General features: G+C 39.8%; 1 protein-coding gene across 2 annotated transcripts in view; it reads left to right on the plus strand.

Moving 5' to 3' along the window:
• Positions 1 to 25538, plus strand: part of RPS6KA2 (ribosomal protein S6 kinase A2) — a 265195-nt gene that overhangs the window by 115925 nt on the left and 123732 nt on the right. The window contains exon 1 of one of the 2 annotated variants that reach the window (XM_062489164.1): positions 176 to 274. The exons of the other annotated variant lie outside the window; for it this stretch is intronic. Within the exon in view, the coding sequence (XP_062345148.1) occupies positions 176 to 274 (99 nt within the window). Of the gene's footprint in view, positions 1 to 175; positions 275 to 25538 lie in introns of those variants that run through there. 2 annotated transcript variants of the gene reach the window in all.

Genomic DNA, 25538 nt, shown 5'->3' on the forward strand with positions numbered 1-25538 from the left:
AGCAGCCGGTCCCGGAGCTCCGACAGGTCCAGCTGTGGCCGGCTCGATGAACAGAACCGGGCGCTCCGGAGGAGCTCCTGCCTGTGGATATAAATAGGGAGCAATCGGGATGCGCTAGCTTTCTCCGCCGGCGCTGCAGCTCCTCCGTGCTCCGCGCCGAAGCCGGGACAGGGCGATGGACATGAACATGAAGAAGTTCACAGTGCGTCGCTTCTTCTCGGTCTATCTCCGCAAGAAGTCTCGGTCAAAGAGCTCGAGCCTTAGTAGATTCGAGGTAAAATTCGCCTTAACTTTGTTAAATGTAGCAAATGCTGTTGGTGCGGGTAGCAGGGGTACAAGAGAATGCCTGCATTTGCTGGTGTGATAAGTACTTAAAGGTGCTCTTTCCCTCGAGGTGGTGATACTCGCACCCAATGTTCTTTGTTTCAGCGTAATTCAGTGCCTTTTCTCGGTAGTATTCAATACATTGCATAATCTATTTAGCGTGTTGCCAAGAGTCCTTTTATCAGCCTTGCAGGGGAGGAGGAAGCTGGTTCAGGACATCATGAAGTTGTGGGAAATAATTACAGATCCACTTGAATTAGCACAAATGACACCATAGTTTGAAATAGCCTCATCTTTCAGTCTTCCCCTGTGTGCATACCATTCTTTCTTAGTGCTAAGTTTCCAAATAATTAATCAATTTGCTAGTGCCTCTCATATATATGTGGTATGTAAGACAGGGATTCTCTTGCTTATTTCTCCATAGGTTCTTATGTTTGCACATATTTTTTTGCATTAATCTTCCCCCCCATGCATCTCTCCTGGTAATTTTTCATTTACTTTGTTTTAGGAGAAGTTGTTCTTTAGGAGCTGGGGGGACAATGTCAAATTAAACCTTTCATGATTTAGCAGTGTGGGGAGATGAAGGCAGTTCAAGTAGGAGGTATTGGCAAATTCAAATGGGCGAATGGGTTAGAGCCCGGATTTCTGCCTGCCTTCCTCAAACCATTGTTCTTCAGCCCTGTCTGTGGAGCTGTGAATAGTCGGCAGGATGTGAGATCAATTGAATAGATGTCAGTTATATTTATGTTGTTCACTTTACCATTGCAGATGATCTGCAACCTCTGCATTAAAATAGAGGTAGATGGGGCCTGATTCCCTTCTGTCTCACATTTATTTTTTGCTGCTGTACTTCAACTGACCTCTGAGGAGTTACTCTGGTTTGCACTGCTACTCCCAGGAGGAGGATTAGTCTTACGCTGTGTGAATACATTTTGAAATGTTATTCCCTTAGTGTCCTATTTAAAGCACCAGGTAATTGTTTGAACATAAAGTTCTTCATGTGTCATTGCTTAAACAGGACATGCTGAAGAGCCAAGTTTTTCACCTGTGTGTTGTGTTGGTTTTTATTTTCTTTCCTAACTATTTAAAATCAACTTTCTTGGAAAATGAGCATGTAAAGTTTTATTTTCATCATCAAACAGGCATGCTATGCATTTAAAACAAACTAATAACTCCCTCCTTGGAGCAGTCACATCCCAGAAGGACTGAGGGGGAGAGATGGGAATACCTTTCCTTTCCCAATTGTGTAGTCAGAATCACAGAGTTTAAGCTAGAATAAATGTTACTTGTAACACACTGTAAATTCTCTAAGACCTGAGGCAGCTTTAAGTTTTTTTCTTGGTTTTTTTTTTTGGTCCCCTGTGGTAATGATCATCTTTGTGATGTTCTTGTTACAGCAGTAAATTCTCTAAGCTCATGCTCCAACAGAGACAACAGGAAGCAGACCTGGAGTTACATGAAGGAGTTCTGAGACAAATCAGTGTCTTCACAGGCCACCAGTGTCAGGGTGGGATATTAAGAGGGGAGCTGAGCGGAAGAAAGCAGAGCCCCACCAGACCTCATAACTATTAATTTGACAGTGCCATAGTTTGGGAGGAACAGGTTCCACCATACTAATTATTTAACTAACTGGATAATCTAGTGTGAATGACCACCAAGACTCAGCATTGGTATCATGCTATACTCTTGCTTCACTTACAAAAAAGAAAAAAAACCCTAAAAGTGAAAGAAAACATCTTTGCAGTCCCTTTGACCACCAGTGTTAGATTTACTGGACTTTCTCAATAATTATGAAATAGTTTTCCCTTATGTGAGTTGTATTGTAAAGATTTTTTTTTTCTTATTTTAATAATTTCCTTCAAGAAACAACCTGATACATACCTTGTCGCACGTGTAGCTTCAGAGCATTTCATCCACTTCCCTCCTTTCTTCCCTGGCTTGTCAGTAATGACCAATTTGATGCAAAGTGACTCAGTATTATAATGGAGTAGAGAATAGGATCTGTTCCATCTATGAAGAAAAAATTATTCATAAAATCTGTTCTGCTATTTAAGTGTGAAAATCATCAGAGATGTTTCTTCTTTGGGCGGGGGGTGATGGCCAAACATGAACATCAAGTCTCCTCTGTGATTTTCATCCGAGTACTTCTGTGTAAAAATTTGTAATTGCAGCCTAACAAGTGCTTATCAGACAAACAGAAAGTGTGAGGAACCCTGTTGTTAGATTTTTATTTTTTTTTTAAGAAGTGAGAATATTCTTCATCCCAGTAGGTATTTTTAAAGATGCAGTAAAAAGGTACGGGTTGTTACCTCACGGAATGAGTAAAAGTAAACTAAAGGAAAGAAATTTGGGAAAAAAACCCCATGGGACATTGCTTTGCTTTGTGTGCATTAGCTAAGGTATCTGGCAGAAGTTGTGTTGCACGATGCCATTTGAAATTTGGAAGGGAACTGTTTTTACTAGCTTGTGTGGGATTTTTGTTATGTTGTTCTTTTGGCAAGTTGGGAAGAAGGGTTGAAGGCTTTAAGATAGATGCTCCTAGGCTTAGCCATTTAATATGTTTAAAATACCACTATTAGAGTAGATTCAAAAATAATACAATATTAGTTATTAATATAATGATTAATTACTTTTTCTACTTTGGTATTCTACATTTCAAATTTACTTGTATTGAGAATCATAGCTTGCAGAGCCAGGATACAGCTGCAGAAAAGGACTTAGCAGATCACAGCTTGGATCCTGACCTTTACTTGATTGTTTCAGATGCCAATGTCATTGCTATACCTGAAACAACAAGATCATCACCGTGTGTAAATAGCGGGGTTTCACATTTTGTCCTGTTAAAAGAGGCAGAGTGCACTCTGGTAAATTAGATGGTTTTAGGGTTTCATTTCATCTTGCCTAAAATGCATGCCCTTTTTATTATTCTGGAAAACCTGGCTGAAATTTGAATTTATTTGGCTACAGTTTAGGGGTTTCAGTTTATATTATTTTTCAGTATGGCCTGCATTGACCTTCATTTAAAAAGTATCCAGTGATGTAATTTTATTGAATGTGCAGAGCCAAGTTTTGCCCTTCTGCATGCATCAGAGTTCTGATTGAAGTCAGCTGAAAATCCAGCGAAGTCAATGGGAACTGCATGTGTGCATCTGAGAAAGGGCTTTGTTTATGGTTCTTGTTGAGTGTTGATGAACATGAATGTGAAACCATCAGGATAAAGTACACAGAGTGGGGATCTGCTAAAGACTTTGAGACCCAGTGGAATGCATCTTATGGCAGTGAGTAATATCCCTTCATTTATAAATCAAAATTTAAATAAGCCACTGGAATAAGCTAGGAAATACCTAAGCATATAAATAATTTTATGTTTATTCCAATGACACAGGAGTATCTCCTTTTTGTTGTTTTTCTTTTGAGAAAACAACCAATTAAAACATTCTTTTATTCTTTTTGGAGAAGTTTCTGACTTTTGTATTCCTGATGTATTTTTAATTCGTTATTCTTATACTTTAATTCTTCTAATTCATTTTTAGTCTTACTGGTAATGATGAATCCAAATTGTTTAATCTATGTATGGGGCTTAGAGCCTAGCAGAGTTCTTGGAAATTAATTCAGAATTAATTTGGAGCCTGGTGTGCCTCAGCATGGTCAGTTTGAGAGGCAAGATCTCCTGTGGATGATTCAAGCTTGACTCCTCCTTTGGTTCCAGCACTGGCATGTAGGAAATGGAAGTGAGCCTATGCAGGCTTGTAAGTGGTAGTGCAGAAGGACTGGCACTGGCTCTCTAATACTTTGCTATGGAAGGTTTTTGGTTCTAATGTTAGGCTCTGATTCTGATTTTCTCCAAGCTAAAGTTACAGTAACCTTAGGAAAGAGCCCAGAAAATGCTGAGCCAGACTGCTCCTTTTCCACAGTGGGCTGGAGCAACAATGCTTCACTTTCAAACACTTGTGACTTCTTCTGCACTTGTATGAAGAGCAGTTCTGTTCCTTATCAGCAGTATGTCATTCATTCTGCCTTTTTTTTTCTTTTTTAAATTTTTTTAGTTACTCACTTGGTAGAGGAAGAGAGTCTTTTCTGTCAAACGTTAGCCAGAATAAAGGCAAGTTAAAGAAAGGAGATGGAGCTTACCAGCCCAAGAACGTCTCTGTGGGGTGTATGTCCTGAGGTAGCTTTAGTTTTTATTTCCCTCCCCACCACCCCTGGTAATGATCATCTTTGTGATGTGTGTTCTTGTTACAGCAGAAGGTACTGATGCTGTTGTAGTGTCTGACTTTCCCCAGCTGCAGGCAAGACTTTTATGAAGAAGTGCTGCAGTTCTTGTAGTCTTGCATGACTTGCTGTGGGGAAGGGAGGTGGGTGGGGGGGGGGGGTGGGAAGAGAGAGCAGGAGGAGTGCGTAGTTCCTTAGGTCATTCGAGGAGCCAGGAAATCCATTTTTCAGGCTCATTTTGACAACTTGCTGTGTCATTACAGATGGTTCAGACCTTTGTGCTTTGCATTTCCCATTAGAAAAAAGGAAAAATATGATAAGCATTAAAGTCCATTGATACTGTTCTACCTATTTATGCTGGGTTTGAGGGCAATGCTCATATGTACACTTCCATAATAAAGTAATTGTTCCCAATTCCCCAACTGCTTCTGACTTTATCCCAAATAAAGTCTCATCTGCCTCAGGCTTGATATGTGCTCCTTGCAACAAGCCTCAAATTAACTGCTGAGGTAAAAGTGCAGAAAGGGAAAATTAAACAGGTAGATGTAGGGATAGCTTGTACACAGGAAAACCACAGAAAATCGGGACTGGAAGGCATCTAAAAGCCCTTAATCTGGACTCCTCTTCCTCTTTAGGTGGCATCAGCTATATCTAAACTTTTCCACCAAAGACAATTTTCTTAGACACCTCTTACTGAAGTGAAGGCCTCCAGTGGTAAATGCCCATAACCTCTGTATTTGGTATATTTTGCATTATTATCCTTAGCATCTGAGGATTTTCCTAATATCTAACACAAGTTTTGTTAAGGCAGTTTAAGCCTGTGTCATCTTGTCCTCCCCATTGTAACTGTGAAAAGGAGTTTCCTTTTCTTTCCAGTAGAATTCTTATGCAAAAGCTGTTCAGGTCCCGCTCCTCAGTATTTCTGGTAGAGTGAGAAGAATGTCTTTCCTCCTTTCTGAAAGTTAGAGACTTCCAGAAGCAAGACCCTGGGCCAGTAACAGCAACACTACTAGGGAGCATCTTTTCCTTTTTCAGATGCTGATTGTCCCTTCTGAAAATCAGGTCTATCTCTCCCCTGCAAAGACCAATCCAAATTGTCATTTTATGTTCCATTTCCACCATCTCAGTGTCGGCATGATTCCTTTATCTGATGGTATTTGGCATCCAAGCCAGTGCTGACAGCACTGATCCATGGGCTCTAGTGTGAGAGGAATTCTGACATAGATCATACAGCCAAACACAGGCTCTGGTCACATAGCCAGGGTACGAATGTTTGGGCATAGAGCAGGGGCATGGGGTCATCATATAACAGAAGAGGTCTTCATTTGTTTGTGGGATGAGTCCTGTCTGATCCCCTGACGGGACACATACATACCTACAAACCAATGATGGAATGACAGAAAGGGAAAGGGTAGTGCCCTCCCACTCTCTGAGCTGGACAGTGCCGTGGTTCCCTGTGCCTGGAGCATCTGTGTGCGGGTGTGCACGACATGAAGAGGTGAACCTCAGGGGCTGGTTGGAACCTGTGGGCAGCTGAGCCCCTGCCTAGCTTTTATTTGGAGGAATATAACTTTATGCAAGTGAAAAACATGTTACTTAAAGTTTTAGCTCATAGTACGATGACCTGTCTGACCCTGTGGCACAAGATGTCTGTTCTCAGAGGATTTAGCTCTCCTCTATTTTTATTATCGGTAGCATTTGGTTCATACATTTTTCTGCTAGTTTCAGAAGAAGACTCCTTTTGTGTGTGCTTTCTGCATTTGTGTCCTCACAGTTAACTGGAAGTATTTCCAAAGTAAGACACATATCAGAACAAAAATCTTCCTTATGTTGTTTTACCAGTTACTCAAGTACAAATAATTTTCATCTAAATATTTGCTAGTCATCTCCTTTTGTTCACTTAACAAGACTTACACTCCCAGTTCAGCAAGGATTCTGTAAAAGTAGTTGTCGTTAATAAAGACTCCAAGCACTGCAGAGAAGCAGCAGTTGGTTCTGCACACAGGACACACTCTGTGTGTGTGTGTGTGTGTGTTACTATCAGCTCTTACAAAGTCCAGTTTTGCTTCCTGGAGAGCAAAGTTTCAGGAAGTGAAAAAAAAAAAAAAAAAAAAAGATCGAATCACTAAATCTGCCTTAAGAATAGCTTTCTGACTGAGGATGTGTAAGGAAGCAAGTGATCCATCCATTCAAGGTCCAACTCACATGCAGGAAGTGCCTTCCAGGCAAACAGTTTGGGGTGCACATTCCCTCAGTGAGTGTATGGGTGGTGATGGGCTGGCCACAGCATGGCTTTGGCAGACTTTGAAGGAAGCAGTCGTGCTTTGCTGTTCAGTCTCTCTCCCAACTTTGAAGTGTACTGTATTTGAAATGTATCAATATTTCAGCAGAACTGTTTTTACTGTGAGATGTGGGAGAACTTACAGCTCTTCTAGATGAGAGCCAGGAGTTCAAGGGTACTGGAAATGCAAACTTTTTAGAGCACAGAAGACAAAAACCACAAAGCTTCTACAGAAGAAAATATTTTACTCAGATTGCAGTATGTTATTAGGCATTGTGTGGCAGCGCACAGGCAAGAAGGGAAGATGTAGTTTGCCAGTGTGCCTTCAGATGATAAGTAATGATGCTCAATGGCAAAATGACACTTAACTCATTAAACCTTAACACGTGAACTTGTATGAAATCTAGATGTAATTCAAGGGTTTCACACCTCTTTCCTGCAGGGCCAAATCTGAGCCTGTGTATGACTGGCAGAAAGCAGTAAATAGTTTTACTTTCAAGAATGATTATTAATGAACTGATGGCTTTGCAAGGGGACAAACTGAGTGTGTGGGTTTATCTATAGCATTCACCTTTCTTTTCTTTTCTTTTAGTAGAAAGTTCTGTTGTTTTTTTTTTTCTAGTAAGTAACAAAGAAAATCCTGTATCAGTTCAACTTCGTTTTCTCTTCCTTCAAGTTGCCAGCAACTAGTGGACAGGCTCTGTGACTCTGAAAGATATCTTAGTCTGAAACTTCTGCATCAGCAGACCTCCATGCTAATCTTTCCTGTTTCATACAGCCTCTGTGACTAGAATATGTCTGGGACAGCAATTAAACATTGTAATTGCATTAATTGAAAAACCATCTCTAAATATCTAAATCCCTGCTGGATCTGCTGCTAGTCTGCACAGCTCCTACTTTATCACTGTATGGTTATACATTGCAATTATTACTGAAGAGTAAATCTGAAAGCAAGCCTTTATGTTAAAATTTTTCTGTGACACAGTTAGGGCCCATTCATATCACTAGACTTGAATTTTTTTAGCACTTAGTGTGTGCAGATGTTAAATAAAACATACTTCAGAAGTTTTATTTTTTTTTTTATAACATTTCATTATGTAGTAAAAACTTGAAGCCCTTTTCTGGCAAGTAAAATCTCTAATTTTTATTCCAAAACCAACTCCTTTAATATTCCATTGAATCAACACTATTAAGATAGCTAAACCAAAGCATTTTCAAAATGTGAATGATTTTTATGTGTTGGCATTGTATGGCTGATTTCAAACACATTGCAGTGCCTGAATTTGAAAGAATGGAGATGATGTATCTGCTTTTGTTTTTCAGATTCTTATACCTATGAGAGTTACCCTCTTTGTATGTGGCAACCAGTGAAATAGGCATAAAAGGAGGGAAGGAAAGTGTGGTATTTAATCTTGGCTCTTCTTCATTCTGTCAACTTCTCTTCAAATTCTACTTCCAAAGCAGGACCACTTAGTTGGGTTTACTCAAGAAATGGGTGAAAATGTTTTATATGAATCCACATAGAAAAGTGTTGTGTTGTAAAGGCAAGAAAGTCCCTGCTGAAGTAGGCATCAATTAATCCCTCTCAATCTGTTCAGCACTGTGAAGTTGTCCAAGTTTATGATGCCTGCCAGTCAGAAGTAATAATACTGTTCTATTTTAGTTATTTAATCCTCCTTTGTTCATGGTGAAGTTTTAGCAATTGTAAGGCAGAAAATACGTAAAGCTAATAAAGCAGGAGTTGGGTCAAACTAAGCTGAAGGGGATTGAGGGGAGGCTTTGCTTTCTCCTTTAAAGTTTTAATGTGCATTATCCTTAGCTTTGTGGCTAAATAAGCCATTATGTCATAAGGATGAGCACTTTGGGGGCATTTGCTGTGGTCTGAAAGAAGTGTTGTACATACCACACTAACTGCAAATTGATCCAAGGCAAAAAAAAAATCATCCATGTTAGCAGAGCTGGAGGCAAACCAGTTTCTCAAAATCAGTTGCTGAGATTTGTTTTCTCCCCCACGATTTCCATTTTTTAATGCATTTACAGAATTTAAGAATCCATGCTAAAAGCATACTTCAAGTGCACCTACTTTTCATAATTTTTTGGAAAAATTAGTGTCACAACAGGCAAGGATGGTGGGCCACAGAACTTACTCAGCAAAGTAGATAATAGATACTAACCTACTTTTCCCTGTTGCACCAGTGCAATTATAGCAGCATCCAGATGCTTTCCTTTCCTATGGCTGTGAATGCCACCGATGCTACAGCAGCCCTTCTCACATAACAGAGGAACTCCATCTGTATTTGCTTTTCTCTGAAAGAAATAAAAAACTGAAAAAAAAACTTAATAACATCTTTTCCTGATGGTATGAAATTAATTTCTGAAAGTCTTCTCTGCAACAGGGATTTTGTATTCTAGCAAACAAAATTTTATTTTTTCCCAGACAGGAAAACCCACATGGGACTTTAGAAGGAATAGAGCACTAATGATTCTGAGGATTGTCACTTCCAAAGCACAGACTACCTCTTGATTATCTGCCAAAATATACACATGTTATCTCAACTGCCTTTGTGAGAATCTCTCCATATATCAGAATGAAGCTTACATAGCAATTTGCTCTTGGAGATGGGTATTCTGCTATGAAAGGGTGTAAGTTACCCATAACAAAGATAATTATGTGAATGGTGCCAACTGCAGTTTTTCCCTTGCTTGGTTTAAAAACATCTTCTCTCTCTGTAACAAGTTGTAAAAGAAACCATAAAATTAATTTGAGTAATGTTTGTATTGAATGAAATGCTATAATGGGCAGATGTTTGTGATGTTACGGGAGGAGTTGTTTCCCTGGAGTTGTAAGGAAAGCTTTAAGATTTTGACTTAGTATTTCTATCTTTCTCATAACATGTGTCAAATGAGTGAATTAAAATGGTAATGTTTTCCAATGCAGCTGATCTGGGTCGTTTTGAAAACATAACTTTTTTTGAAGAGCCTTATTTATGAAAAACAGATAACCTGATTTGCTGCTTTGCTTCTGCTCTTCACCACTTATTCTTCCATTGATCGGTTTAGGGTTTGCTTTTTGCCTCATTTTTTTGTGTTTGTCTCTTTCTCCTTGCTGTTAACCACAGGCACAACCATGGTAATTATAACCAATCCCCAGGGAAGTGGGAACTTACAAAACATTTAACAGGCTGTATGCACTACAGCCAAGAGAAATTTTGCCCTTTCACCCTACCTTTTAAAAAATCCTTCTGCTGGTGTGAAATTTGTGGGTCTGAGAGAGAAATAAGAATAGAGCTCTCTCCATGGAGTACAACTATGGTCTACAAGTGCTCATTTATCTTTCTGGTGGTCAGAGAGCTGTTGTCTGGGATTTTGTATCATCTCTTCAGGGAGGCACATCAACTCCCCATTTTTCAGTTACTGAAGAGAAGAAATTAAGTTGTTTTGCCCTCCTGGGATGTGATTCTTTACTCTTGTCCACAGGCTTCTCTTCCTTCTTGTAAATAAAGGTTGAAGATTTGAATGTGCGGTGTGCTGGTGTAGAATGGCACAGCTGGACTGCGGAAATGCTGAGCTCCACGCTCATGGAAACTGTGCCCTTGAGACCAGGCTCTTGCCTCCCGGTGTCCACTGAGACTCACTTTGCCTTCTCAGATGTTTCCCTTGTAAGGTTACAGTTCTGCTTTTTCCTTCTCCCTCACCCTATCATTCATCTGATTCAGCTTTTTTTTTTTTATTTTTTATGCTTTGGGCTCAAAAAATGCAATCATGTGTTTTTGCTTTTCTTGTACTGCCTCTGTTTTGGTACTTTCCACCCTCACTTTACTGAGGTAACTGTGCAGTCATCAGTAAAAACAAAGCTTTTTTTGAGGAAGTGCTGATTCAGAGATGATGCTCACCTCTGAGGCTGGGCAGTGGTCAGATGGCTCTGGAGCAAATCCCTGATGCGGTACTTGCTACATATCTCAGAAATGTCCCCATCTCAGATACTACAGTCCTTCCCTATTTCTCTTCAAATGTCTCTGCATTCTGGCTTTCTGTAGTTTAAATGTCTTGTGATCATTCCTCCCTCAGGGAGAGCAGCAGAAAAAACTCTGAGGGAGTCTCCTTGCCTCACAGCTCCTGAGAGTTGCTGAGGGTTTCATACCTATGACTCAGCTCTGATCCCAGTTGAGCACGAGCGTCTGTCTGTCTGGGATTTCAGCTTTATATAGTAGCATTTTCACAGCACCTCTACTCTGAATTTAAAGCAATGTTACTATGGCATCTACAATATCTTAGAAAATAATGAAATAAAGAGATGAATGTTGACATTTTGTGTTGCATGACAGCTTTTGTGCCTGTTTTGCCTCCCTGTTTTCACCCTCTCTGTTTTCTTTTAAACCTTAATGGTAAAAGCTCACAGTGAAAATGAGATGATGATTTGGTCCCTTGTCATTCTAGATACGTGAAATCATGTAAGGTTTCATGCTTTCTGCTCAGTCATAATCCATTTCAGCTTCCTGAAAGAAGAAAACTTATGTAGCTGTTCATCTTGGGATTTCCATGACAAAGTTAAAACTAGCCTGCATTAATTCATTTATGATAAAAATATCTTCCATTGAAAGCTTTGTAGTTAAGAGCGACTTCTGTTATATTTACTATGCCATAAAGCTTAAACCAATGCAAACCTACATGATTCAGATGAAAAGCAAATCAAATTGCTCTTTTCCCCTCCCTGGAGCTGTAATGAGATCTGAATCAGTAGAAAACTTGTATGGCTTTTGTTGGGACACTTAACACCAGAGCAGACTGGCATTGTTGTTGATGGAGCAGCAGTCCTTCCTCATTTCCAAAACTTGAGATACAGCAGAATGTTGTAACAACCTGCTCTAGGTAAGCTTCCTTGGCTTCTCTGTCTTCTGGCTGGTGGCCTCAAGTTGCCAACAAGGACTATAGCAAAAAAAAAACAAAAAAAAACCCAAACAAACAAACAAAAAAAAAATTGTAGTTTAATGTTTAAGCACATCTTGTATTATTACCAACTTTTGGGCTAGCACAAAATTAGTGAAAGTGTAAAACTGAGTAACTCATAACTGAATGTGTAAAAGAAGGTTATACCCTGGCCAAGCCTGAGAACATAGATGGCTGAATTTGATAGTGTTGGAGGGTAAAGTGCCCATAGTAATACCTCTGGATCTGAAATCACAATATTTTATCAATGTGGCCTCTAAAATATATTGAGACTGTCAAATCAGGAATCTCTCTTTTTCTCTGTATTGGATCTTAAAGAGTGTCTTTCTCTTTCCTCCTAAATTAAAACCTCTCCAAGGCATATTTATTAAATAAAACCAGCAAAGTGAATCTTGAACTGCTGATATTCCCACCTGGTAGTGGGTGAACAATGTATTCTGTTATTCCTGCAGGGATGCAAACCAAAATGTCAGAGTATTACACTGGTTTTCCTTTACTTCTCTGAAAAGGTGAGTTGTCACCTTGACAGTGTGCTGTGTGTTTGTCATGTAATCATCTGTGTGAACACAGGAAATGGACTGAAAAGCTGAATTGTTGATTTGGATTCAATTTTAGCTTAGGTTCCTAAAAAAATGAGGCTTTGTACGTGCTCCCACACTCCTTTCTGGCCCTTTGCTTTGAAAGCATTGTCAAATTTAACAGAGAAAGGGAGAAAAAATAGTGGTCTTGACATAATGTTCCTGTAAGATTCTTGAAAGTAGGGGCCTAGAGAAAGGACAACACTGTTACTCCAAAATGAAGGAATAGGGAGTGGGAGCATATTTCTTTGCCACTGAAGAAACCAAACAGAGGGGGATAGTGGGAGAGAAAGGGACAACCTGATAAGAAATGGGGATTTCTCACTCCACTCTTCCCAGGTACAAATGGATTAGTCTATTTACCTGTGTAAATATTTGGGCTTTGAAATACTATAGTCCCCAGCAGTGATGTCATTTATCGTAACAGTGCTGTCTTTTACTAATGTTTTTCCCCTTACTATGAAGTAAGCAAACTCTTTTGTTTTAAAAATTCCTGCTTCTAATGTAATGGGTGAGGCAGGAGAAGTCACTACCCGTGCTATTTTATCAAGGTTACTGAGATGCTTTTGCTAAAAGGAGCAGGCAATGTAGTATAACACTGGTTGTTTTTTCCTTTAGAATGTAGTGATCATCTTTGTGTGGGAATGTATTAAAGATATTTCTTTGAAGTCACTTAAAATGTGATGTACCAAGGGGGTAAAAAGAGGCATTTAGCTATAATTTATGGAGTAAAACACTCACAGAACTTTTTTTTTTAAAAAACAGACGAATTTATCTGTATAATTATTTTTAAAATCCTATAGAAGTTAGTAGACACTATAGGCTGATAAGGAATTAATCAGAAAAAAGTACCATGGTATAATAATAACTTAAAAGGTTTTAGAATCCTTGTTGCAGGATTATAATAGAATATCAGCGTTTGCTTGAAATATCCTATCTTGCTAGCTGATTGTCACCTTGATTACTTGAAAAATGGGTTTCTTTGGTTAAAAGTAGGTATTTAGACTGGCAAGAGAGGCTTTGCAGGTGCAATGAGGAGTCCTCAGGCACAAATATTTGGAGTAAGGAAGTCTGGGGAGAACATTGGTGTTTACTGATGCTGTATTGTACATTACAATAATTACTTTTAAATTCTGTTGCATATAACTACATACTATCACATTACTTAGTTTGGTGTCTCATATCTGCACGCTGAATGGGTCAATCTGCAAAATTTTGATATTTTCTGATGTTTGCAGGATGCGTAAATAGCAAAGCAAGATTTCTGCCTGGTGACACTTCAGTTGGTGAAGCTACTAAATTTCTTAGCCAAAATCTGACTACATACCTGTGCCCCTCAAATGGGAGTGAAATTGACCACTTTTGCACAGCCTCCTTTATACTTTGCTTCTGAATGGCAAATGAGACATCAATGCATACAGGAGAGAAGGGGACTTGTGTGGGCACGTACAACAAATGTTTTACCCAAACCAGACAATGCACGTCTTTTTTTAACAGGCAGTCTGTTCTGCTGCTTGCAATAAAGGGAACATAAATAATGTCTAGTGGTCTTTGCTCTTTTTCAGGACAGTTTCTGAAGAGGATTCAGATAATCCAGTTTCTAAGGAGTATGTTGTAATTACAGCCGTATTTTGTGTGTGTATATATATGGCATTTACATGAATAATGCATTTAGCAGTGTAAATACATATAGTATGGCAGTTCTTCCATGGAAAATGCTACTAAGAGGATTATAGAGTTTGATTTCATAATACTGTACACAGCCTCTCATTGACTCAGAGTGGAGGATTGTTTAGCTCTGGCAGTCACCAAACAGATCAGCAGCTCACATTCTTGTTGACATTCTGCTTGAACTGAAGTTGCTAAAAAGATAACTTCTTTTATTTTAAACTTAAGAAAATCTCCCCAAACTGATATTGTGCAAGTTATTAAAAAAATATTTTCTCCATTTCAGGGTTTAGATTACTCTTAAAATGGTTTTCAGGGCATGAATTAACAATTTCTGACCTTGTTCCTTCTTTTTTGTTCTCAGGCTTTGAGCCATTTTTCTATATTATCTCCTATCCCCACAGGTGTACATTTTGCCCCTTTTGGTTTGTAAGAGGCTCTTCCTGTCCCTGAAAAGTGCTCCTAATGAAGTCATCTTTTCCCAGCTGCTTCAGATGCATCTTCTGTTCCACTGCTGAAGCCCATCTTGTAGACTAAGCCACTTACCTCCCCTTGTTTAAATATCTTACAAACAACCATTCTTGCCACTAACTGAAGCAAACAAGCTCAGCAGGTCATTTCATGCTGCAAACGTACTTTCCTTGAAATTTCTGAGATTTTTCTGCTGCTCTCACTTCCATTCTGTAGCCCTTCCCTTTCTCATAGAATGACAGAATGGCTTGGTTTGGAGGGGTCTTTAAACATCATCTTGATCCAAGGTCCCTGTCATGGCCAGAACATCTTACACTAGACAAGGTTGCTCAAAGCTGTATCCAACCTTATCTTTAACGTGTCTAGGGATGGGGCATCCATAATTTCTCTGGGCAGGCTGTTCCAGGGCCTCACCACCCTCACACTAAAGAATTTCTTCCTAATGTCTTACCTAAATCTAGCCTCTTTCAGTTTAAAGGCATTATCCTTTGTTCTGTCACCACATATTCTCCCTTTTGGTGTTGTACCAAAGGCTGAGGACCCCCCTTTGGCCAGGGAATGTCTGCAGGTCACGGAGGGCAGCTCATCATTTGTATTTAAGTCCTAACCAGAGAGAGAGATGTTTTTGCCTTTGCACTGACGTTTTTCACTGCGCACACTGCAGTGAAATGCAGGTGACACACTGCACCATCTACTAGTGATACACATGGCTTAAATATGAAATCACCAGTTGCATTCCTCTTTGGTTTTTCAAGTATCTGTGCTGCTTTACAAAGCCTTCTAGCTTTTCCTTTCATAGTTCATCATGCTAGGGAAGTGAATGGCTTGTACCCAAAACTCTCTCTGGGTTGCTAATGCATTTTATTAGCTTAATGTTAAGGACTATGAGAGTTTTTGATTCTGTATGATAATCACAACTATCTGCAAGATTATAATGGTAAAACTCCAAAGAAAAATTCAGACATTTGTTTTGATTCAAATAATAGATGTGTGTGTTCTCCACTGGGCTCCATTTCCTACTGAATAAATAGCTCTCCCAGAGAATACCCATCCTGTCAAGCTCCCCTAGTGTAAGTAGACCTGTGTTTCATTTCACAACTAGTCTGTTCACAAGCTACTTATTTTTCTTAGAAACTTGAAGATGGGAAACATTCCATTTATTTGTTTTGCAAGTGTCCCTCAGACCAGACAGATACTCCCTGGTCACTGCACTGGTGTTCTTTATTGTGCCAACATGATGAGCTCTTGTACTCTCATCTGTCTGGATTTCAGTGGTGCTGCAGACACTTTCTTGAGAGCCAGGTTTATGCTTACTACTCCTACGCTAAAACCCCTTTGGTTCTGGGCCAACACTGAACTCCCCAGCAGTCTCTAAGTACACTTTTCCTAGAGCTTACTTCATGTATGCACTCTGGATTTATATTCAGGGGTTCCTGGTAGTTTGAACAGACAGACTAATACTGTATGTTTTCCAAACCCAAAGAGTTTTAGCTTATGGAAGGAAAAAAAGAAGTGCAGTGTCAGAATAAAGTTTGCATGTGTTTCCTTGCCTTTGTTCCTTCCCCTGCTTAGGTATTGTTGGGTTTTGATCAGGGTCCTCTGTGGGGATTTATGGATTTATATTCAGATCTCTGCATCTGATTAATCTTAAGAAGCTTTTTATCAAACCAAGTCCTGCTCAGCTTCCCATCCCAGATACTCCTCTGAAAAGATTTGTGCTCTGACCACATTGTTTCTCTTCCTGACTAGTCACATTCAACAATACCCCTCTCTGGAGGGGTGTATAAACAGGAAAACAACTAAATATAGATCACAGAGAGAGAAGGAATAGAATGCAACAGTGTGCATAAAGAGAAGGACTGCTTGCACAGATGGTGTAGGGCCTAGAGGAAATGTGTGGGGGGGGGGGGGGGGTGGAGAGAGAGAAGCTTGAGAATGAACAGAGATGGGGAAAAAATTACCTGTGGCATAAACTGTTCATGAGAGAAAGGAGGCAGAGAGAACATCCCTCTCTTGCCTGGAGCAATCTGTAATGAACAGGGTATGCATGATCAGAGAACAGAGGGCAAACTAGACTTGAAATCTTGTTTCTTTCATGATTATCTGCTGCCTTGATTAGAAACTGATCAGCAGAACAATCTCGAATGCTGCAGCCACCTCCTTGTGGGCAGCCTGCTTTGGTGGAGCAGAAGCACGGGAGGTCAGCCTTTGTTACTAAACAGAACATGAATATAATCTCATGGAATGGCACACCATGAGAAATTGAGGGAAGTGCTATTTCAGGCATCTGCCTGCCTTGGTCTATTACATTATTTTACTTTTATTCTCCTATGTATTAACACAAGTTGCTGACCCAGAGTAGTCTAACAGCCTCTGATCAACAGACTGGCTTACAGGAGAAAGATGAACCTTACATCTCTTCTTCTCCCCACTGCAGCCCTTACCTAGCTCATACCTGTCCTGCCCAAGCAGGTGGGATGTGACTGTGGCACGTTGCTGTGCCCCTACACATATGCAGCAGGACCCATCTGTATTCCCAATTTCCACATTCTCAGCAGGCATGTGTTGCTTTGAATGCCTCTGTAAATTGGGAAGATGAAGTGTTTCTGTGGTCAGTTAGCCACTTTGCAGCAGTGGGGAATGGGTGTCCATTCCTTGGCAGCCTGCAGACAATGCCTTGGTGTCTTGGCTCAAGTCATGGACGGAGAGGGGCTGACACTGATAACCCACGCTGTGGGCTAGGGCAGAGATGGGCAGATCTCTACCTGCCTCTGATAATTTTCAAGGGAGATGGAGAGACAAGTTTGATTGGGAAGCAGAAACATATGAGATTGCCATTGCTAAATCTGCCAAACCATGATGGTTGGAGCCTCGGTTGATTTTTGGAAGGATACACAGAGATCTGTGGAAATTAAGGCTGGATTCAAAACCTTCTGCTGCTTCTTTCTGTGCACAAATAGCTTCTCTACCAATAATATGTTGTCTTTCTTTTTCCCAGCATCCTTCCAACAGATCTGCACAGGCTAGACTGTTAGTTGCTGATGGCCTCTTTTTGGAATTGATGTTTATGTGGGGATTTTTATATTGGCAAGCAATTTTATACTATTTTGTTTTCTGTTCTATGTATAAGTCTGCAGTTACTCATATTTTTTGTTTAGAAATACATTTGGAAAAAAATTATAGTGACAGAAAATAGCCATCCAATATCCCATTTAAATGTTAAAGCCATTCTTCATTCTACCTTTTAGTTGTGAAATGAGGCACATGTTCATTTGAGAAATTTTTTTCTTGTTTGAGCAAGAATGAGGGGGAAAAAAAAAAGACCATTGTAGAAAAGCTCTAAGGGGTCCACTTCTCTGGAAATTAAACAGCACATTTAATAGTGCTCCAAAATGGGGAATAAATCAGTTTGGTTTTGGGGGTTTGGTTTGTTTTTTTTTTTTTTTTTTTTTTTTTGTTTTTTTTTGTTTTTTTTTGTTATTATTTTTTAAAATTTTAAATTTTTTTTTATTTAACCAACTTGTTTAGAAGAATATTGTTTGACAGTTAATTTATTTTACAAATCAAATATATCTGTATTAGTATTGTTAGATTTAAAGCACCAGAGAGCTAAATCTGATATTCATCTGTTTGTGGAAAGATCGTTTTGAAAGAGATTATGCTGCTAGTATTTTGATGAGAAATACTACTTATTATTGAGAAATAGACAGTAATTGCATTTATATTAAAGCAGAAAATTATAAGGAGTAAAATGAATGTATATCAGTTCAGTTGTCTTCAAAATACTGCAGACTGACTCCATCCTGTTTTCTCCTGCATGGTAAAATCTTTTGTGTGTACCTGCATGGTTTTGGTTTTATTTTGTTTCTTTTTCTGACTGTCAGGAAAGGCACCTTACTGTTTGAAAATATTAGACTGATTATAGCACAGTAATGAAAGATGACATATCTCACCCCTTTTGTCCCCAGCAAGACCAAGGTGGCCCAGCAGTAGAAGCAGTGCAGAGAAGGCTGTACCCCTCCAGTCACCAATAGAAATATTCTCTTGGTCCTTTAGAGATGGGGATCTGCTGCAGACTCCAGATTGTTCTGAGTTTTATTCCTTTTCTTTTAACAAGGAGGTTCTCTAAGGCAGAATTTGGATCATTTTTTAACGTGGTATTAACTGGCAGCATTTCTTAGGCTGAAACCATTTAATTGCAATGCTTGCTACTTAGTTCCAACCTAATGTTGGTTAGACAAGTAACTGTGAATTAACAATAAGGTAAATGGTTAAGAACCTGCTTTAAATCTGCCAAATAAAGGTTATTGCCAGTTATTGTTAATGGAGATCTACATTTTTGTTGCTCTACGTATTATCTGTTATTCTAAAAGTATATAATGTCTTATGCAGCTTTAAATGTTCTATATTTGTGAGAAATTGCACTTCAAATGGACAACCGGGTCGCGATGAGTTGAAGCCTTCAGTTTCTTTATTCAGCACATACAGAGAGCCGTGGATTCTTTGTGGCCCCTGGCTCCTTTAGCCAGTTCTGGCCCCTGATGCCGTCAGCAGTCCTCCTGCAGTCCCTGGATGAACACAGGCATGTGCACACAAATTAACACATGCATATACACACACGTGTGACTGTCCTACCTTGTCCATGCTCCAGACAGCTCACTTCACAGATTTAAAGCTTGTCCCCACCTGCAGATCACAACCACAGATTGACACCTTTGGTCCATACCCCGAGTCTTGGGTGTGTCTGAGAAGAGGCTTTGATGCCTTTCTTTTTGGGATGTTTAGCCACACCAGAGATGCAAGAGGGGCAGTGGCCTTTCAGTTCAGTTGAGGAGCTATTGCTGTGGCTGTGGCTGCTCTGTGTTGGTACCCACCAACAGGAGATGGCTGTGGCAGATGCTTTGATTGTGAAGGTAGAAAATGCCCTGTGGCCTTTGTAAGTAAGGGATGTGATGGTGGGGCTGGCAGTGAGGGGCTATAGCAGAAAGGGGGCAAGTTCAGCAAAACTCAGACCAAAGATGCAGTGCTTCAGAAAGGAGGAAATCTCCCCTTGAACTCTATTTAAAATGAGAGAAGGGAAGAGAGAGGAATGTGGCAGAGGGAGGAAAGGAGACACACTGAAATAGAAGACAGAGAAACAAGGGTGTGGAGATGATTGGAGTGAAAACTCAACACAAGGCTGAGAAACTTGTCAGAAGCTTACAGAATGCTGAATGTCTGGAAAAAGCAAAAACCTGTTTTGACTGTTTCTGCAGCTGTTCCTGCCAGCTGGTTTTGTACTCTGCAAGTGTTGCCCCCCTCCCCCTACGCCTTCCCCAAAGTGCAGTGTGGTGAATCACAGCTGGTAACTCCTCCAGCTGTAGATACAGTTTGAACAGAGGAAAGCTAATATCCTCTGGTCGTTCCAGTTTTTGGCTGGAAATCCTGTGAATGATAGACAATCTACAGGCTCTTGGTTTTTCTAGCGTAGCAAGGTCCAGCAAAGAACATGCAGATTGCACCTGCAATATTACAGAGGAACGCAACAAAAATCTCCCTGGAAGAGGAAAGCAAACTCAACAGGAGGACTGTGCTTAGTCAAAGTTACATCTCTGTACCAGAAAAAATTTCTTCTTCGTGTTCATAAATAACAAAGCTAGGCCAGCAAAAGCTCAGTGTTGCAGATCAGACCTTAAATAATACTGACACAAGCCCAGCAAACTCAATTTCCCATTTTCAGTGACATGTTTTCCAAGCTAGATGCTGCTCTTCTCCAACGCCTTCAGTAGAGCATCACAGGCAATCTGGAATTTAATATTTTGTTTAAGGCCTTTGCTGGAAGGGTAACCTGTTTTTTACAGCATTCACTGCATGTGAATGGGACTGTAGTCACAATCTGGAGAATATCACTATCATGAAGTTACTAGGTTATAATCCACCTGTGTTTTTCTAGATTATATTGTTATCCTTCTGCAATACAAAAATGCTAATAATTCTTGCAATCTCACTTGAACTATTCTTTTTGTGTGGTTCATGTACTTTGTATTCCCCAAAACTTGGATAACGAACCTAAGAGGACAGGTCTAGGGTTGGTTTTGTTTGGTTTTGTTTTGTTTTTCTTCAGAGTCAAAAGTTCCCTGACTTAATTTTCTGGGAAAAGAATAGGCTCACAGACTGAAAGGCTCATTTGTCAATATATGGTCCATGCCAGTTTTAAAAAAGATGCTGCGTAATTTCTGTAGAGTATATGGGGTTAGAGAGAAAAAATATTTTATGTACCAACATTGCTGCAAAGTGTTAAAGATACGCACACATACAAAAAAGGTCCCTTATTTAACTCTTCAATAATTATTTCATTTATTAAAATTACCACTGAAACTCTGAAAAGCAATGCTACTCTTTTCAAAGCCACTTCTACTGACTTTAAAAATCTATTTCAAATATAGCTTCAGTTTATGATATGTTTAAGCAAGGACTTCAACATATAATTTTAACGTCAAGGTGCAAAAGTCAACATGTGTTTTCAAGACCTAAGCCAAAATTACTTGCTGAGACCAGGCTGCATTTAACATGGAATATAAAAGTAGTACTTCAGAGTACAGTGAAAGCTGAAGCTCAAGCTCAGCTGTTACAAATTCACTCTGAGGCCTTGACTGCAGCTTGGACCAACATGATGGCCTTTGGGATCAAGTTTTCATCTGAGGGGAACTTTTTTCCTACTTTTGTGTACTACTGTAAACTGCATAAAAAAGCAGTAGTAAATTACAAATGATGCTCCCAGTCCTGCATTTCCAGTGGCATCCAAGGCAATAAGCAGCTGATAGCAAATAGGACGATGTACAGAGTAATGTTTGCAATTTCAAGTCAGAAGAATGAGTTATTTTCAGTGTGCATGAGGTGTATGCAAATGATCAATTTTTGGTTGGGATGGCAGGTTAAGGTGCAGTTGTTCACTGGGCTGCCCAGGGAAGCCCAGCTCAAGGCTGCTGATGTGTGAGTTCACTGCCATAGGCAGCATGGGCTGGGTTTTTCTAAACCTTCCCCAGTACTTCTAGCAAAATATGATTCTCTTCCTTTGAGCTCGGTGTCTGTAAGATCATGAGATCTATAGTGTCATGTGAACTAAGAGTTAACATGGAAAAAGAAATCAGTAACACACAGCACGCTTGTGTAAGTGAGCAGCTGCCCACGTCTTAGGCTGTCCTGTGCACTAGTTTTACCACCAATTGATGTAAAAGCCTACTGCATCCTCTTCCTGGTAGTTTTCTCCCTTCATTGTTGACAGGATGTGCTAAAAATAGTCTCCAATCTATAGATGAAGCATAAACAATGAAACTGCAAATACAGTTTGTGAGCGGGGATGTTGCCACAAGCTATTTATTTACACTAAGCAGCAGCAGGAGGCAAAACTAGTTTCTGTAGATGTAGCTTAGTAGTAATGTCTCCTGAGGTTAGAATATAATTTCTTCCTCATTTTGTTGTCAGAGAATAGTTGTGATAGGGTAGAAATATACTTTCCCCCTGAGGAGTGGAACTATTTGTTTTAAATTTCCTTGGTAGTCTGTACACAGGATCAGAAATTTATCTAGACCTGGAGGACAACTCAGCTCCAGCATGCAGAAGTTAATGGAGTTTCAAGTTATGCTTTGGATAATTACGGCTTTTCCAGTTATGGTGCCTGAGTAAAAGGCTGTAACTCTTAAGGGGTGTAAGTAAGCTTACCCTAGAATGATGTGAGTTGTTCCTGGCTAATGTTCTAAAATTAAGTAAGGTAGGGATGAATATCTGTGCTCACCTCAAGACAGTGAGTGAGATTCTGCCTTCTTAAATATGTTTCCTATTCCAGTCTCTTTTGAAGAAATTTATACTCATTTCACTTGTTGTACTACTTGCAGTGAGCATGATTAAGGCTTGCAACCTCTATGCCAATCCCCCCAAAATTGCTACAACTGAAGTCTTTGGCCATTTCCCACCACTGCAGGTCAGTGCTGTGGTATGTCAAGCTATTATTAAGAAGTTTTCATGGGGGAGGGGGCACATGGGAATGGAAGCTGTGTTACCTGCTGGACCTGCTGGAAGGATGAAAGGGGTCGAGGTAGGACAGCAAAGTTACCAAGCTGTGGCCATGGGACAAACACAACTCATATTGAGCAGTTTATGAGAGAGGCAATTTGGTTTCTTTCCCCATCATATTATAAAAGTGGATATAATGTATGTTGGAATGGATTTATGATGGTGAATGGGAGATAACAAAATGTTTTACTGTGAAAAGCAGTCTGTGATTGTGTAGTGCTATTTTCGTGCTTATTGATAATGGCATAGCCTGTTGCATACTAGGAAAAGAATGCAGATTTTATACTGCTGCATTTGTCATACAAATCATAATCCCTAGACAAGTCCAGGCAAAGACTGCTAATATTTTTATGAATAATGCAGAACTATGTCTTAGTTGTGTCTGTCTCGCTGCAAAAATTTTTACTAGTTGAATGAAATTGAACGAGTTTCCCCTTAAATAACGTGTGCTGACTTTCAGAAAGAAAAGGATCTGTTGGTCTGCACATCCCTTAGCTCTTCTTGCTGCCACCCACTACTTTGTCCAAGGGTTGTTTTGTTTTATTGTTGGTAGGGTTTTTTGATTTTGACATTTTTTGGTTAGTTTTGGTTTTGTTTCTTTGGTTTTTGTTGGACTCAGGCTGTCTTTCCTGCTTTGTTTTCTTCATCTGTTACCTTCTGAATGGTCCCCTGTGCATTCACCACTGCTGATTTCTCTGTATTTCCAGTAGGTCAAAAACATTTTCTCTCTTGCATGGAGACGCACAATGTTAAAGCAAGGAGACTGCCTATATGGCATGCAAGCTTCTTACTGTCAATACCCATGAATACTAGTGTTAGACATAAGAGAAATAAAGATAATTGATAATTTGTTTTAGACACACAAGCAGTTGCAAACCAGAAGCCTCCTCTCATCAGATCTGTTCCCAAGTTCATGTATGTCGCGAGGCTGAAGAGATGCAGTGTCATGCTGTGCCCCAAAGCCTATCTCTAGCCATGACTGTGCACAGCTTGGTGCTATGTCCCAAGACAGAGGCAGGAAATTTCAGGAACCCTCCTTGCCCAATACAGTAGGCATACAGGCTGACCTTAAATATCCTGAGCTTTCTTTTCAAGCAAGATAGTAGAAAACTAAAATGGAAGAGTTTATTTTAGCAATAAAACAGTAATCTGGATGTAAATGAGACTGAATTTTGGAAGCAGCCTAACAAAGGGAATTTTACAAGAAGGAATTTACATCTTGATGTTGGATCCCAGTGTTCTCTCTCTCCTCTTTCTCTAGTTGTTCAAGGGATTTCCTCCATGTGTTTGAAACATGCTTCTAAAGCACTTGGCTGTTGAATTGTTCCTCCATGATGAAGTGTGCCTGGAGTGTTTTACTATCCTGCTATCCTTTGGTAGAATGGTGTTCTGGGGAGTGGGTAGAAATTGTGATGAAAAGCTGACTTGAGAGCATCTTATAGTGCCAGAGATGGTCTCCTTCCAGTTGACCTCATTGCCTCTGGCAATGTCTTTTACAGCTCCGGCTTTTGATTCAGGTTTACCTCTGATTCTCACATGCTTTGCTGTGGTCTCTGTATGGATGCTGTATGCTGTGGTGGAGTTCCCCTAAAGGATCATGAGGAAAGAAGCCAAGTCATGGGCTGCTTCACGCCTTCCACCCTGAGGAAAAGTACTCAATTCCTAGGATCAAGTGACAAAAATTGCAATGAAAAGGACAGTAATTCCTATTGACAGCTTCCCAGGGTAGAAGAAATGATTTGCTACTTCATCTGAAGTTGTATACAGGACTACAACTGTTAAAAAATCACATGAACTAACTTTAAAAGTATGTTTGGGAATGTCTTAATTTTGAAATGGTCAGCTATTACTTGCAAGCCTCATCTTTCTTCTGTATTACTAAAACCAGAACTTTGCTCAGTAATAATTGTCATGAATCATTGAATATAGGAATTTCCTGGTAAATAAGTATTTATAATATTTTCATCAATAATAAGGCCCATTGTTTTCCACTGTGTTTTTTTTCCTCTTGTCCTTTGTGGAGGACTGCAAGCAAGAAGAAACACTAATTAATTTTTTTGAGTGCCATGTCACATCTGACTGCCTTGCAGCATGTTGGTTCCAACAGACGTATGAGTAGCACAGTCCAAAACTGCCATAACAGAATGACACATTTTAATACATCATTTGGGAAGTGTGAAAAGGGCAGCAGTCTGTGGAGCAGACAATCAAACAACTTGGGGTGTCAAAGAAAGAATGGCCTCTAGGCAACCATGTCTATTGTTCTTGGAAGGAGTTAGAGTTGGGAATGTAGATATTCAAGTAAGTTGGAAAGTGCAGGAGATTTTTACTCTTGCAATTTCTTTTCCATTATTCATCCCTTTCTTGGAATTTTCTCTTACTCCCATCTTTGTGATGCCTTTTACAAATGGAATTGCCATCTGTTTAGAAAAAAACCCTAGCTAAATTGGTGACCTCAAACAAGCAATTGCTGTGTGCATAGATGTTGGGTGCACAAAAGCAGCACCTTCAGTAAGTCCAGGGCATAGGAGACTTAGCACAAATGTGCAAGGTGACTTGCATGTTCCTGGATTAGCAGGCTGAACCTTGCATGCTGACCAAAAAAGTCAGCATGGATGAGTGACAAATGGAGAGGAGGCAGCCTAAGTGTCATTGTTAAAGCTCACACAAGTCAGTGGAAGTTGCCTTCACAGGGGCTGTTGTATACAAGGGTGAATATGTGGTTTAGAAAGCAAGCTGGTGATGCTGGGGGGTTTTCTCTGCTTTGCAAAATACCTAGTGTGCAAAAGGCACCGAAGAACTTTGCCAGCTACAACGAGGTGGAATTGCCACTCAAGCTGTCCCACATTTCTGAAAGTGATGGATGAACATCAGGACATTTTGAATTGACCCGAATGTCCAGCAGAAGACAAGGAGGATGTTCAGATGCTTTAAGTTGCCTTAGCTCAAATCACTTCCCAGAGGTTTATCTAAGCCTTATGAACAGGGACCTTCCTTCACTCCTT

Source organism: Cinclus cinclus, chromosome 3 (assembly GCF_963662255.1).
Source record: "Cinclus cinclus chromosome 3, bCinCin1.1, whole genome shotgun sequence".
NCBI classification, from domain to species: Eukaryota; Metazoa; Chordata; class Aves; order Passeriformes; family Cinclidae; genus Cinclus; species Cinclus cinclus.